The 17,276-nt window shown below is 43.4% G+C and overlaps 1 protein-coding gene across 1 annotated transcript; it reads left to right on the forward strand.

Moving 5' to 3' along the window:
- The first annotated feature begins 2,050 nt into the window (after positions 1-2,050).
- bfsp2 (beaded filament structural protein 2, phakinin) lies at positions 2,051-12,898 on the forward strand. The gene is given in 9 exon segments (XM_066680183.1): positions 2,051-2,097; positions 2,099-2,492; positions 4,833-4,915; positions 5,800-5,956; positions 6,481-6,642; positions 8,711-8,839; positions 10,973-11,208; positions 11,777-11,856; positions 12,725-12,898. Coding segments are annotated over 9 exon segments (1,314 nt in total). The 3' UTR covers positions 12,751-12,898.
- The last annotated feature ends 4,378 nt before the right edge of the window (positions 12,899-17,276 follow it).

Consider the following 17,276-nt stretch of genomic DNA (forward strand, 5'->3'; position numbering starts at 1 on the left):
TTGGGTGGTGGTTACTGAGACACTGCCATATTACAGACTAGCAACCTTTCTTAATGCCCTCAGATCAGCACAACTGTAAAAAGGAAGCAAGGGCGCAGGCAGTGTTTTGGGTTTGATTTATGATAATGACTGGCAGAGCCTTATCCGCTGTCACACAAGTCTCCCTGATGGTGGATACTGCTCTGCCCAGGTCAACTGCCACACATACACAAGCAACAACAATGAAACAACAACAACATCAACATCATAACCTGCAAACACAACCAATAACCCCAGTATTAATGCTCATCAGCCCTGAGGGGAACATGGGCATCGGCATAGGGCGGCACGGTGGCGCAGCAGGTAGTGTCGCAGTCACACAGCTCCAGAGACTTGGAGGTTGTGAATTTTAGTCCCGCTCCGGGTAACTGTCTGTGAGGAGTGTGGTGTGTTCTCTCTGTGTCTGCGTGGGTTTCCTCCGGGTGACTGTCTGTGAGGAGTGTGGTGTGTTCTCTCTGTGTCTGCGTGGGTTTCCTCCGGGTGACTGTCTGTGAGGAGTGTGGTGTGTTCTCTCTGTGTCTGCGTGGGTTTCCTCCGGGTGACTGTCTGTGAGGAGTGTGGTGTGTTCTCTCTGTTTCTGCATGGGTTTCCTCCGGGTGACTGTCTGTGAGGAGTGTGGTGTGTTCTCTCTGTTTCTGCATGGGTTTCCTCCGGGTGACTGTCTGTGAGGAGTGTGGTGTGTTCTCTCTGTGTCTGCGTGGGTTTCCTCCGGGTGACTGTCTGTGAGGAGTGTGGTGTGTTCTCTCTGTTTCTGCATGGGTTTCCTCCGGGTGTTCCGGTTTCCTCCACGGGCGATTGCTCTAAGACTGAATTTTCATTCTGTTCTGAGTTGAACCGGAGACTTTCTTAATCCTCTTAGCGGCATTTTCTTTGTTAAAAACGACTAGCGACAAATCGAGCTTCTATTTCTGGTGGGTTTTTTGTAGCTGCTTGTGTTTGGAGACTGACTTCTATCACTCTTTCTGACTTCTATCGCAGTTTCTGTCCAGCGGGTGCTGCTGAGCCCCTCCACCGTCACAAAGCACTCACAGGCGGACACACTTCACATGGGCCAAGGCCGTTTAAGCAGCCTAGCTCTGCTGGCCATTGAGAGAACACTAGTCAAGTCCCTGGAAAAGACGTCTTATTGGTACGACAGGGTCACAGATCATTTTCTTGAAAAAGAACGGAGGGTAGAACGTATAAATAAACCGACACATTTTATGATGTAGGCCGAAATTGAGCTTCCCCTCACTGGTGTGTGTGTATGTGTGTGTTTGCCCTGGGAAGGACTAGCGCCCCCTCAAGAGTGTTTTCCCACAGATAATGAATGAATGAATGAATGCAAAATATTATATAAAGAACATTTAAAATAGAAATAAAAATGATAATAAAATATGAAATACAAAAACACATTAAATAAAATAGATAACAATATAGATATGAATAGTACAAATTAAGTATAGTACAAATATTAAGGGGAAAAATATATCTAAAATAACTAACCATTTCTATGAACAACACAGTCTAATAACGTGCTAGCGTAATGATGTTTTAATCAGACACAGGGCGTATAACACAAATCATGAGTTTGAGTGTTAATCCTGTGTTTTGGAGATGTGTGTGTGTGATGTGTAACACAATGCTGTCCCTCTCACTCCCACCTGGTGTCACAATGTGATGATTTTCACAGATTTTTCTCCAGTATTCATTGTCCCCTGTGAAGCACGCAAGGTCGTGTCCTGGATGGGTTTATGGGCTCTATGGACCTTTCCTGAGAAGCCCACAGTGCTGAGGCAGCCGAAAAGCATCCAGCCTCACTGAACAAAGAGCAGGGGCCACAATGGCGGGCGAACAACAGGCCTAGGACAAAGGGGCTGCTTTCCAGAAGGCCGTCCCACCATAAAGAGGCGTGTGGTGGGAGCTGGGGCCGTTTCGCTGAGGAAGAAGTCAGAGGGAAGCTGTGCTGCTTTTAGCGGCGATGTCTATGGGCGAGTAGCGACCCTGTCAAATAACCAACAGCAGGACAGGCATGCCTCTGCCGAGACGCCGATCGTCCTTCCTGGGCCAGGCCTGTGGGGGGCGGCGTGGGCCGTGTGAGCGTTGGGGGCACCACAGCACCTAAGGGAGTCTTTGTGGGTGCCGCTCCCCCTACAGTGACCCCGACTCCCACAAACCTAGGGGCACGAGTGTCCCGCAGAGCGCTGGGCATCAGCAGCGTTTTCCTGCAGGGCCTTCGCAGCACCACCACCGCCGCCCCGGTGTTGCCCCAGCCCACCGACAGGACCCAGCACCAGCAGCTGGGCTTCGACAGCCTCAACGGCTGCCTGCTGGAGTACCGCGACAAAGTCCGGGCCCTGGAGCAGCTCAACCAGCAGCTGGAGGAGCAGATCCGAAACTGTCTGGACCGCAAGGCCTCCAGCGCAGAGACCTGGGGGGGTCTGAGGCAGGAGTGGGAGGATGTCTACAAAGAGGTGGGACAGGGCGGGGCATAAAGATGGTCTACTATTAAGAGTGTGATATTGGATTTGGTCAAACTGGACCTTACATAGAGGCTACTGAACTGATTTTGGAAATATCCGCATTTATTAGGTTTATAAATAAGTTTTAAAGTGTTTTGTGTGTCTCCAAAAGTGTGTGTGAGTCCTGGTTTAGACGATTTAAAGATGGTGATTTCGATGACTATTATACGTTACACAAAAACGCTTTAACACTTAATTACACACCTATTAAATCTGTAATCTATTCACAAGAATTTCCATCTAACTATGATCACTGTCCATTCATTCTCTGAAGTATTTGTGTTTCATTCCTTGGCAGAGTTTGGAAGCTCCATCTGCTGTTTACATTGTGTTGTAATGAACCGATAGAAATGTTCAAAAACTACGGGGTAATTTTACAGTTCAGGAGATAAGAGGTTTTCAGTGAGGACCTACAGTGTTGTAAAAGGTCAAACGCTCTCAGGAAAAGCCCATTTCCTTTACGCTATAATAGTTGGAAGAGGATTTGGAAGTGTCACATATCTCCAGGTTCAAACACCACCTCCGGTCACTGTCTGTAAGGAATTTGGTTTGTTTTCCCTGTGTCTGCGTGGGTTTCTTCCCGCTGCAGGTTCCTACGACAGTCTAAAAACACATGCTGCTAGACGAACTGGCCGCTTATAAGTGTCCACAGGTGTAAGTGTATGAGAGACTGGGTCAGTATGTGAACGTGCTCACAGATGTGTGTGTGTGTGTGTGTGTGTGTGTGTGTGTGTGTGTGTGTGTGTGAGAGAGAGAGAGAGAGAGAGAGAGAGAGAGAAGAGTGAGAGAGAGAGAGAGAGTGAGAGAACAGAGAGAGAGAGAAGAGAAGAGAGTGAGAGAGAGAGAAGAGAGAAAGAGGAGAGAGTGAAGAGAGTGAGAGAGAGACGAGAGAGAGAGAGAGAAGAGAGAGAGAGAGAGAGAGGAGAGAGTGAAGAGAGTGAGAGAGAGACGAGAGAGAGAGAGAGAGAAGAGAGAGAAAAGAGAGAGAGAGAGAGAGACAGAGAGAGAGAGAGAGAGAAGAGAGAGAAAAGAGAGAGAGAGAGTGAGAGAGAGACAGAGAGAGACAGAGAGAGAGAGAGAGAGAGAGAGAGAAGAGAGAGAGAGACAGAGAGAGACAGAGAGAGAGAGAGAGACAGAGAGACAGAGAGACAGAGAGAGAGAGAGAGAGAGAGACAGAGAGACAGAGAGAGAGAGAGAGAGAGAGAGAGAGAGAGAGAGACAGAGAGACAGAGAGAGAGAGAGAGAGAGAGAGAGAGAGAGAGAGAGAGAGAGAGAGAGAGAGAGAGGGTGTGTGAAATTGTCCACAGATATGTGTGAGTGACTGTGTGAATGAGTGATGGACTGCCAGGGTGTGTTTCTGCTTTGTTCTCAACAATGAACTGGATAAATCAGACACAGAAAATGAACGAATGAATGGATGGATGAATGAATTAATGTAGTAGTTGGAGGGCAAACTGGACCCGATCCAGAAGTGGCCCAAAAAAGAGACCTCCAGAGACCCGTGGGCCTTATCTGCTGTTTCTATGATCCTCAGCAGGAACCGAAGCACTGATGTGGTTTCTGTTCGTGTGGAAAGTACACCATGCAAATGAGGGATGTGCTACCATCAAAATAATTTTCCTGGCCCAGTAATAAATATTAAAGTGCACTCTTGAGGAGCCCCAATGCTTTTAGCTTGTAGAGTAAACACTGTGGGGGGATGAGGAATGAGGAAGTTGCTGAATTGTCTGGTCGTCTGCTTTACTCAGACTGGAAATTTTGAACCACACTTAAATATAGAGCACTAAATGTAGCCTGAGAACAAGTCTGACCCCACTTCACCCACCAATCAGGAACCAGAGAAGCCTCAAATATCACAGTGTTACAGACACTTACACACTGCAGTAACATATATTTCTGCTCATATGATCATCTCAAGCACCTCATTTATGACAATTTCTTCTGATTTCAAGTTAAAGCTGCTCTCTTGATTGATTGACACTTGATTGACAGAGTCCATGAAGCTTTGAAAGGTTTCCAACACTAAGTCAAGTTTATACTGAAGAAGACGTAATGACAGTAGAGTGTAGTATCATAATCATCAGATACATAAACAGACAACAGCTTCATCCTCTCAGCACCACCCATGTTACAAAATCTGTTTCAGCACATGGATGTGCAATTACACATATTCACCACAGAGGTCGCCAAATCCCCAAAGAGTAGAATGTGCAGCTTTTAATCTGTTTCATTTCATGAGTAACTTAACGTGGGCAGGAAGTCTAACACGGCTCTAATCTGACTGTCCACCAGGTGACCGAAGCCATCCTGGACAATGCCCGACTGATGCTGCAGACGGAGAACATCCAGGCGAGTGCCGAAGACCTCAAAGACAGGTATGAGAGCGTTGGAGAAAATGAGGCCGGTAAAGAGCATGCTGTATTTGAATATATAACAATAGATAGGTAACTCCTTTCTTTTCCAAAGCACAGGGCTCGACTGTTCCACACATTAGCACAAATAGCACATTACAGAGGCAGGAGACTCTTATGATTTAAATCTGGATGAGTATGACAGCACCAATAAACTAAAAAGAAAAGATAAACAGTAGATATTGAAAGGGTTTTGAGAGTGAAGTTATAATATTTCAGATTCAGGATGAGGTTTTATTTGGCAGTCTCTCTGTACATACAAGGACTTTGCTACATTTCACTGCAGAGTAGCGCAGAGTAACAATCTGAGGCACACATACAGACCCCCAGGGGCACTAGGCTTTTGGGCGGTAGGGCACCTACATGTTAACTTTTTATGGTGCCTAAAACCCTGGTGGTGCTTCTGCACACACCCATACACACACACGCACACACACACACACACACCTGTCCATCATGAAGAGGCATGCGTTTGAGAAAAAAAGTGTTATGTACGTAAAGTGCAATTGTAAAGTTACGTCCAGCAGACGGTGCTGTGGTTTCCAGTACAATGTGTAGTGCTGTGGTTTAAAGATTCTAAATGAAGGCAGCAGGGTTTAAATGAATGAGATTTAGGACTTGATTTAGTTAGACGTTCGTACAGGTTTCACAAAATACCTCCTGCACATCAACACCGGTTAGTTATTATTTAACAGGACATGAAATCTCTGAAATGTACAGGCCTTTGTTCTTATAATGTTACATTTATAGGTTAAAAACATCTTAAAAACATCTGTAAATGTAAATGCTAAAGCAGAAATGATTCCTAAAGATACCCCAGACTACACCGTCCCTGATGCTCCGTGCAGGTTTGAGAACGAGCAGCCTTTCCGTAAAGCTGTGGAGGAGGAGATCAGCTCACTGTACAAAGTCATCGAGGACGCTAACCTCACCAAGATGGAGCTGGAGAACCAGATTGAGGCCATGAAGACAGAGCTGATGGACCTTGCCAGAAATCATGAGGAGGTATTTTATTTGAGAAGAAACTGCAGGGGATTCTGGGATTGTTACTTTTCACAGCAACATACTGTTAACTGTTAAAGGATCAATCAGTCATTTTCTCCAATGGTTTTTCTTTCAAACTACGAAACAGCCACTTTACTGACAGTGTCAGTGATTCAGTACCAATCCTGCTTTAAACATGGCTGCCCCATGCAGCATATAATAGTAATAAGTAAATAAGGAAATCATGTAATTTTCCATAGTAAAAACTATATAGTAATTTAATATAAAAGTACTGCAGTTGTTTACATTGAAGCCCTGTGGTGCCCTGTGATGGTCGGGCACTCTGTCAATGGTGTGTCTTTGTTTTGTGTCAAATAATTTAGTGTAGGCTCCATAACTACTGTGACCCTGTGTGTGGTTAAGGAAAATGACTGAATGAATGTTGACATTGATGCTTGATTTCCCAGATGCTTCCCCGATTGAAAAGACTTTGGTTTAGAAGCTGGACTAAAATACTGTAATGAACACAAACTGTGTCCCTGCAGGATGTGAGAGTGCTGTACGATCAGATGGCAGGTCGTGAGGTTGATGAGCCCGATGCTCCTATAGAGACGAGTCTGGAGCAGATCCTGGCCTACATCCGCTCCCACTGGGAGAAGATCATCGAGAAAAACAGGGCAGAAACTGACGCTTACCTGGAGTGCAAGGTACTGTAAATAAATACAATGATCAGAGGATTATATTACAGTAGGGAAGATCAAACCGGGGATAAACTGCTAATGGGTTTGTAGAGGGGTCAGTGAGTGTGTACTAGGGGTGGGTGATATGGCCCTAAAATAATATAACGATATTTCAGCCGATTTTGATGATAATGATATTTTTGGCGATTTTGACGATAACGATATTTCAGCGTTTTTGACGATAACGATATTTCAGCTGATTTTGACGATAACGATATTTCAGCCGATTTTGACGATAACAATATTTCAGCCAATTTTGATGATAACGATATTTCAGCTGATTTTGACGATAACGATATTTCAGCCGAGTTTGACGATAACAATATTTCAGCTGATTTTGACGATAACGATATTTCAGCCGAGTTTGACGATAACGATATTTCAGCCGATTTTGACGATAATGATATTTCAGCCGATTTTGACGATAACGATATTTCAGCCGATATTGATGATAATAATATTTTTGGCGATTTGGACGATAACGATATTTCAGCGTTTTTGACGATAACGATATTTCAGCTGATTTTAACGATAATGAAATTCTTGGCTATTTTGATGATAACGATATTTCAGCGATTTTGACAATAACGATATTTCAGCGATTCTGACGATAACGATGTTTCAGCCGATTTTGACGATAACGATATTTCAGCGATTTTGACGATAACGATATTTCAGCCAATTTTGACGATAACAATATATCAGCGATTTTGATGATAACGATATTTCAGCCGACTTTGACGATAACAATATTTCAGTGATTTTGACGATAACAATATTTCAGCGATTTTGACAATAACGATATTTCAGCCGATTTTGACGATAACAATATTTCAGTGATTTTGACGATAACAATATTTCAGCGATTTTGACGATAAAAATATTCTTGCCGATTTTGACGATAACGATATTTCAGCCGATTTTGACGATAACGATATTCTTGGCGATTTGGACGATAATGATATTTCAGCCGATTTTGACGATAACGATATTTCAGCCGATATTGATGATAATAATATTTTTGGCGATTTGGACGATAACGATATTTCAGCGTTTTTGACGATAACGATATTTCAGCTGATTTTGACGATAATGATATTCTTGGCTATTTTGATGATAACGATATTTCAGCGATTTTGACAATAACGATATTTCAGCCAATTTTGACGATAACAATATTTCAGTTGATTTTGACGATAACAATATTTCAGCGATTTTGACGATAACGATATTTCAGCCGACTTTGACGATAACAATATTTCAGTGATTTTGACGATAACAATATTTCAGCGATTTTGATGATAACGATATTTCAGCCGATTTTGACGGTAACAATATTTCAGTGATTTTGACGATAACAATATTTCAGCGATTTTAACGATAACAATATTCTTGCCGATTTGAACAAACACTGAAAAGTACTTTTATTAATTTCACTGCTGAAACAAAGTAAATGTTACATTAATATAACTGAGTGTGTGCATATAAACAGCAAACGTAAACAATTATACATAATGTAACCTTAAAACTTCACAGTAAATAACAAAACAAACACAGAATACTCTCTGCGCCGAGTCTGTGGAGTTTGTCTAGAGCTCATTGTGGCGTTGATGTTCCTCGTCCTCAGCTGGGTGTTTCTGCTCAAGGTGGTGAAACAGATTAGTTGTGTTTCCCTGTTTTATTGTTACAGGCTTCTTTCGTTTCTTAAATAACACCACGGTTTATTGTGCCTCATATTTTGGAACAAACCTCCTCCACAAGACTTCTGGAGCCAATTCCTCCGACTCAGACACTTTCCACCGTACCTCACTGAGTCTAAATGACTCATGTAATGAATAAATGCCATATTACACTTAACTACATGACATCATTACATAGACAAGTCAGAATATAAGTAATATCACAGTTATATCAATATTACTGTGAATGATACGATGTGGTACAGCCCTAGTGTAAGCTGTAGACAGCTGTGTGAAGAGGCTGACACTGTACCCTGTACTGAGTGGATAACTGTGTGTGTTGTGTGTGAGAGCAGCAGACCGACTGTGTGAACAGTAAGCTGAGTCGAGAGGAGGAAGAGCTGGAGAGTCTGAAGTCGGAGGTTAACGACGCAAGCGCAAAGATCCAGAGTCTGCAGGCTGAGACGGAGTCTATGAGGGCACTGGTGAGAAACACCTGTTCATGTTTTAGCAGCAACGTTAGTGCAGTTCTGACTGCAGTTGAACGATCTGATCGATATCACAGATGCTTTATATTTGGTCAGAAATATGTAGGATTTACACAAACATTTTAACAATTTTTCTTTCTGTATCAATGCATCTTTGAATAGCAGTGTATTATTATTCTATTTCAACCCTAGTTGCTCACTAGCAGCTCAACACTTCACCAGCTAACAATCCCCCCCTTGACCTAATGGCAGTGTTTCAGGAAAAAAGAATGTATTATTATTGTTATTTATTCTAGAAATATCCACCCTGGCAGAGTAATCTTTCTGGGGGCTGCAGGAAGAGGTTGTTTTTGGTTCATGTTCAATGTTAGCTTTATGTTCAGAGCATGGCTCATTTGAGTCAGTGATGAATAACTTTCACTTAAATGACATTAAAGGATTAATGTCTAAAGCCACACAGACACTGATCATCACCGACTAAATTAAAGGATCAGACTGAATTTTAGCTTCAGTGGTCAGCCAGTTTTAGTCCTGTTTCTTGATAGGTCCAATGTGAGCAGGACATATATACTGCAGACCGAATGGCAAACATCCACATGAAATCTCTAGTTAGACCACATTTGTTTCACATCCAATCTACAGGGTGGGCCATTTATATGGATACACCTTAATAAAATGGGAATGGTTGGTGATATTAACTTCCTGATTGTGGCACATTAGTATATGGGAGGGGGGGGGACTTTTCAAAATGGGTGGGGACCATGGCGGCCATTTTGAAGTCGGCCATTTTGGATCCAACTTTTGTTTTTTCAGTGGGAAGAGGGTCATGTGAGGGTCATTAGACTTATTGGAAATTTCACAAGAAAAACAATGGTTTGGTTTTAACGTAACTTTATTCTTTCATGAGTTATTTACAAGTTTCTGACCACTTATAAAATGTGCTCAAGGTGCTGCCCATTGTGTTGATTGTCAATGCAACCCTCTTCTCCCACTCTTCACACACTGATAGCAACACCGCAGGAGAAATGCTAGCACAGTCTTCCAGTATCCGTTGTTTCAGGTGCTGCACGTCTCGTATCTTCACGGCATAGACAATTGCCTTCAGATGACCCCAAAGATAAAAGTCTAAAGGGGTCAGACCGGGAGACCTTGGGGGCAATTCAACTGGCCCACGACGACCAATCCACTTTCCAGGAAACTGTTCATCTAGGAATGCTCAGACCTGACACCCATAATGTGGTGTTGCACCGTCTTGCTGGAAAAACTCAGGGAACGTGCCAGCTTCAGTGCATAAAGAGGGAAACACATCATCATGTAGCAATTTCGCCAATCCAGTGGCCTTGAGGTTTCCAATGATGAAGAATGGCCCCACTATCTTTGTACCCCATATACCACACCATACCATCAAGATGTGCAGCACACCATTGTTTTTCTTGTGAAATTCCCAGTAAGTTCGATGTGTCACATGAACCTCTTCCCATTGAAAAAACAAAAGTTGGATCCAAAATGGCCGACTTCAAAATGGCCACCATGGTCACCACCCATCTTGAAAATATACTAATGTGCCACAAACAGGAAGTTAATATCACCAACCATTCCCATTTTATTAAGATGTATCCATATCAATAGCCCACCTTGTAGATCAGATTTCTGAACGTGACCCAGTTCAAACACTCAGATCAGACTTTGTGTTTTTCCAGAGCTGCATGCTAGCCAGCTATGCAGCTATACGTAACTATAAAATTCAAGTGTTTGCATGTGTCTGACAATACGGATCAGATTTGGACACTCGTACCTAGCGATGTGAAACTTAACATCTAAAACAACATCAGGTTTTATTTGTAGCTTTAAATTACAGCTTCAAAATCACAGCTTTACTGAGGCGTAAGAGGGAAAACAGAGACTCTGTTGTTGCTACCCTGGCCTCAACACTGTAGAAACTGCATTATGTAGCTTTGGAAGTGGGGAAGGGAACCCCCACACCCCCCTGTTTTCAGGACAGTGCTGTAAAAGTGAATTAGACTCTATAAATGTAAGGGGGAACCACGAGCAAAAACATTGCATTTTATTTAGTGCTTTATTAGGAAACCAGTCTGATTCATGTGCACTTTCCTGTCCATATCCCGGCAGAAACGAGGCCTGGAGAACTCTCTGAACGATGCTAAGCACTGGCACGACATAGAGCTGCAGAACCTGGGCTCTGTGATCGGAAAGCTGGAGGCCGAACTGTCTGACGTGCGAGAGGACATCGATCAGCAGAAACGCGACTATGAGACCCTCCTCAACAACAAGAGGAAGCTGGAGCTGGAGATCGGAACGTATCACGGAATCCTGGACGGAGAGGAGAGCAGATACCACACTTCAATGTGAGTCCTCGAGTGATCCCACGTCCCTCTTTCTCTTCCCTTACTGTGATATAGTACATGCTCCACCCTCTGTCATTGCTACTCCAGGCTCAGCACTGTAGAAACCACACTATGTAACTTTTTGAGGAGGGTAGGAATCCCTCCTCACCTCCTCTCTCTACCCTCTTGATCTCAGGACAGTGCTGTAAAAGTGAATAACACTCAGATAGTGTTCCTTTAGCGCTAGACACTGAGCCATTTCTATGAAGATTTGATTGAATGCAGCCACTAAGGCCAAGTACTAATGAGGGACCACTCTCGCTCACTCCAGAGGTTTTATATGAAGCTCCATCCCTCCAGAGAACACAGTCCCACTGCTGCACAGCCCTGTGCTGAGGGGCTTTATAACTTTTTAGCCTACAATAGACATCCCATTCCCAGCCCACAGTGGGTGCAATTTAAAGTAGTGGAATTCTCCAATCAGAAAAACGGTCTACTAATATTTGGACATATGAGTCACTATTTGGTGAATGTATCTGAGATCTGCCTCTGAACGTGTGCTAGTCTTGTGTTTTCTCGCCCCCTACAGGTGTCCTGGAGATCCTGCAGATCCAGAGGGACCCACAGCTTCTTTCACTCGTCCTGAACAGAGCATGTCACAACCTGAAGGTATTACACCATGACATCGCATCTACAGCGTTTCCACAAGGGAACACAGATCCATGGTTTTAGTGGAACATCTGAGACCTGCTTTGGTTAAAACACCACAAGGATCAAACAGCACAGCAGCGTTCTCCCCCTTGTCTGAACAGCCCTGTTCAGAACGCCTGCTTTAAATGATAACGAGCCGCTCGCTGTTCACCCCGACCCCAAGCGCCCAGCAGTGAGGAGCGAGGAGCAGAAGCTCTGGTTTTTAGCCGTTTTCTCTAGGTTCTCTTACTTCTCCGTTTTTACCCAGTGCTCTTATCTCTCGGCGCTCGTTGTATGTTTGGCTGAGTTTAACCTCGTCTTTGCGCTCTCACGTAAACACGGGTCCAGCGCTGTGATTGGACAGACTCAGACCAGGGGCGGGGCAATCCTAAAATATCTGCTGTTGACGACGGAAGCAGCACGAAATCAGAACTGCTGTTGACTTCGTCTGGGTGTTCTTGTTTCACAGTGTGTGGGTTTGTGGGCTCCAGATCCATACATTACTGAGCACACGCATGAGGGGAATGTTTGTATACTTTCATGATCTAGCTGAGGTGTATGTTGGATGGTTAGTTCTAGATCAGAAACAGCACTCCACGGAATTGAAGAACACAGTTTCACTGCTCCACAGCCCAGTACTGGGAGCTTTATACCCCTCTCGCTGACGCTTGGCATTGATCGCGGTGGCCTTTGGCTCATGTGCAGCTGCTTGTTTCATGACCACAGTTGTGCACCTTAAAGTAGTTGAATCCCCTTATTTTAGAGGTGTCTATAAACTTTAAAATGAAGTTACGGAAGACGTCCCCTCAGCTCAATGACTCCAATTCCTTTTCATTATTCTCCGCAGGTTCTGAAGAGAAGGAGAAAAAATGAAGCCTTTCCTTCATGAAGCGGGAGGAAGCATGACTCCAGACTCTCACCACCACCTCAGAGAGCTTTCCAGAACATGTTTGGTTTTCGTTTGCTGCTCTACCGCTTGTATAGATTCCACTGCTATTTCACAATTTAAGAGTTTGATAGTTTGGGGATTTAAAAAAAAGCAAAACTCATGCTGGAAGTTAGACCTTAGGCCCAAAGCATACACCGGTGTTCCACTGTGGAGATACGGGATGTTGTGTATGTGTGTGTTTTTCTTTTTCTACAAAAGAAAACAAGACCCTCCATTCTTTTCACAAAAGCCTCAAATTATATCTCTGGACGCAGCAGACAATTGTGGTGGTTTGTCTCATTCCTTGCAGCAGGGAGAGAAAGAGGAGAGACTGGGGAGTGACAGACAGGTGGGCTGTGAGGGAGGGGTGTGTGGGGGGGGGGTCGGGTCATTGACTCTGGTCTCCCTCTTTGGCCCCTGAGCTCCGTAATAACACACTGCACATTTAATCACAGCTGAGCAGCAGCCACTTGGACGTCATTCCTTTATCCGTGTCATTATCCCACAGTTTAGGAAATCCACAAATTACAGAGCTGAAACACATTAAGGTGCGTCAGAAAACATTGCAGGACACTTTCGAGAACAAAAAAGAAAAGTGTTTATTTGTCAGAGACAAAGCTGTGCATTTACAGAAAATACTCCATTAAACTTTTTAAAAAAATGTATAAAATAAAGTCAACATATTTCCCACAGTTTAAAGGAACAATCAGTCATTTTCACGACCAACAAATTATAAAATGATACATTTAAATTAAACAACGTGCTTCAATACCGCACCTCTAACACTAGGTGTCAGTACGAAAGCTGAATAACCACTGGAGGAATGATTGACTGCTCCTTTTTAAAAAAGAGCTTGAGTTCGGAGCTGTTACTGCTGCGGCATGGTGGGGTCCCCTATGACGGAGAAGCAGCCGGTGCAGATGCGGACGGGAGTCTTGGGGACGAAGGGGACAGCCCTCCTCAGGCGAGGACTCACAGAGAAGGAGCTCACATACTGCGGAGGACACAGAGCATCAGTGTAAATGGAAGCTTAAGTGGAGCCAAGGCTCTTTATTGTCATGTGGGCAAAGTGCGTGTCATTGAACGATGAACAGAACGATGAACACAGTGTCATTACAGAACAATACAACTGGCTTAAACAAGACGGGACGGGATGGACCTGACCGCACCGGACAGGACATGACACAAGAGCACGAGGTCAACTCCATGTAACTGTGACTGGCCCTCATCAGTGAAGACGTGGGTTTCGTTCCAAGAGCAGTTTGTGTGTGACGTGTTCCCAGCTTGTTTTCGTACGGCTTTAGGAAGCTGTTTCTCATTTCATTTTGTTTGAATAATCCACATTATTTAACAGTTGTTTAGTGCCAGTTTATTTAAGACGTAGGATTTACAACTATTTGAATTATATTTAGACATTTATAAGAAACACATTTAGGAATAACTCCAGACGTCTGGTTCCATTCACTACAATTATGAACCATTAGTTTAGCAAGAAAATGGCTCTCCATGACTCCCCCCCTTTAAAAAGACCCCCTCCCCCCGCCCCCCCTCACCTGGTGCTGGTGTGAGTGTCCTCTCTCCGTGGGCCGTGACTGGGTTCCTGGCGGAGGCGTCTGAAACATTTCAGAAAGAGAGTACGTCATGCGATGGTCATCTCAGTGGTGTTTTCTTCTGCATCACATTCGTTTAACATCGACTCCAGGGCGAGCTACAGTTACAACACTCACACACTGGCAGCGCATGGGTTCAGAGACATGCTTCTCATGGTGCTATTGACCAATCACCGTGATCAGAGACAAAGAACCCTGCAACTTCACAGAATAAGGAAAGGTTTGATGAATTTTAGACCTGCGCTGTCCAGGGTTCACCAGTGATTCTGGCCTCGACACGACCCTGAACGAGATGAACGGGTTATGGGTGAATAAATGAATTTAGACCGTGTTTATTGGTCCATTCATCGATAAACGACAGAGACTGAGCCTGGCTCTGAATGGAGCCAGAACTAAACTTAATCCCCGTCTGAGGAAACCAGAGGTTTGAATGGCGTCTGTAGCCCCCGAGGCTTGGGGCTGAACGATTTGAGGAACACATCGTGATTGTGATATTTCTGAACGATATTGCGACTGTGATTTGAAAGCATTAATAATTAAATAACAGACTTCCAGCTCCTAAGGTTTATGTTAAGTTGTTATATGTAAATGAGGCTGCGTTGAATGATGTAGAACACATTCAGTGTAATATCACATTCATCACTGAGAACAAAACCATTTTTAACGTTTATTTTAATTTATTTAATAGAAGTGTAAAAAAAAAAAACACATGCCATCTGTTCTAAGGAAATGATCAGGTTTCAAAATGAGTTCAAAATGAACCCTAACCCTAAGTTCTCACAGTGATAAACTGGTTCCGATAAGTTCCAGTGAAAGTTACGTGGTGTGTGTTGTGATGTTGCTCTTCTGGAGATTCAAAACAGCACAGTCTACGGTGTATAACGTCTACATTTGATAAAAACTGAATAAAAGAGAATCTCAGCTCACCATCAGAGACCTGTCCACTGGGCGAGTTAATGAGGAGTTAGTGAGGAGAGAGATCAGCAGGAGGATCAGCAGAGCTCCTTTCATCTTTCCTGCTCTTGGTCCTTCTTCTGCGTCGGGGCGTTAGAGTAAGAGCGGCTGTGGCTAGGTCCCTCTCATAAAAACACCTGCTGGAAGAAGGGTGGGACGGTGTTTAAGCCACTCCTGCGTCACTCGGTCTCCAAGGCCAGACCCTAGGATGAATAAGCAGTGAAACATTTAAATCGACGACCACACGGCTAAACATGTTTGTCTCATCCCACAGAAAAATCAGAGCAACAAGGTTTTATCTTCATGAAAACAAAAGAAAATACAGTTGTTTCATTTGATTATTTATTTTCGGAATATCTACTTAAAGAAGCTATCGTTTTAAAGAGTTATGTTTCTAAACTTTATTAAGTGTAATCTCTACATTTTTACTTTATAAAAATAAAGTGCAACTCACATAAAATGTGTTGAATCTTGATTGTTCAAGTTTCTGCTCCATAGAGCGGGTTCCCTCATATGGTGACGTCACACCCAGGCCACTAGGTGTCAGTATAAGGGCAGTTTCACTGAGTAAAGAAGAATCAGTGGAGAACAAACCCGTTTACAAAATAGTTGGGACACTTTCTATAAATGTGTAAATAAATCTATAATTTGTTAAATCGCCCCAATTTTTTTTTTCAAGGCATTGCAGAAAATTCTGGAGAACAACTGTTTTCAAAACAAAACACCCTAAGTTAGAGTGGTATGTTTGAGTAAGAATCCAACTGTAGTTACGTTTAATTTGTAAGTCCTTATTCACTGTTTGAGTTACTACAGAAACTCATGTGTAACTCGAGTTGTTTTGATTCGTGGCACTTTCAGTCTGCGTTTACTTTCATTAGTGCAGTTAGCGCTCTCCTGGATTTGGAGTCAGAAACAGCAAAAATAAGTCAATATTACCGACCTGTGGAGCAGGGATAGAGCAACATCCTCATCTGTTTCATGCTTTTTAGCATTCAGAGGTCTTTCCACTGTCCAAACGCCTCCAGAGGCCATTGACACAGTGAGAAAGCTTCTGAGCCAGTTCAGACAGAGACGCTTAATTCGTGTCCCATTTACAGAGCTAGGGCTGGGCTACATGTAAACATTGGACCCTTTTCCATTGGACGGGAGAGCTAGCAAATGGTGAGGAAACATTCTCTGAATTTTATATAAAAACGTATATATATAAATAATAGGATTTGATGCTTGAAACATATTTAAAAAGTTTGGGACAAGTGAAAAATAAACCTGAAAAGTTTCTACAAGTGCCACTGTTCTGGAATGTTCCTCAGATAGCAGTTTAACTGGTAAGAGCTGAGGTCATCAAGACGGAGTATAAAAGGAGCATTCACCAAAGGTTTCGTCACTGCATTCAAGGATGGGTCACTGGGTCATGGTTCACCACTTTGTGCCAAATATTGTGAGAGAATTGTCGCTCAGATTAAAGGAGTGAGGTCTTTCGCCATCTGCAGCTCATAATATGAAAAGATCCAGGGAGTCAGGGGAACCTCTGTGTGAAGAACAAGAGCAGCCGTAGTTAAATGTGCATTACCATCCAGACCACAAGGTCTTGTTTGAGAACCAGCCTCGGTACCCTGAAGGACACAGTCACATGGGCTTAGGGGTACTTTGCCAAATCATTGTCATTTAACACAGTGTACTGCTCCATCAGGACATGCAGCAGTCTGAAACTGTATTATGCCAAGGGGAAGTTGTATATAATATTTGTGCAGAAACACCAGCAGTTCTCTGGGCCCGAATCATCAGGGATGAACCAAAAGACAGTGAAAACGTAATCTGTGGTCAGACGAGTCCAAGTTCTAGCTTTTTATTTATTTTATTAGGAAAAATGGATGCCGGTTTCTACCTGCCACAGATAAAAAAAGACC

The sequence above is a fragment of the Hoplias malabaricus genome, chromosome 9 (genome assembly GCF_029633855.1).
Source record: "Hoplias malabaricus isolate fHopMal1 chromosome 9, fHopMal1.hap1, whole genome shotgun sequence".
NCBI lineage: Eukaryota > Metazoa > Chordata > Actinopteri > Characiformes > Erythrinidae > Hoplias > Hoplias malabaricus.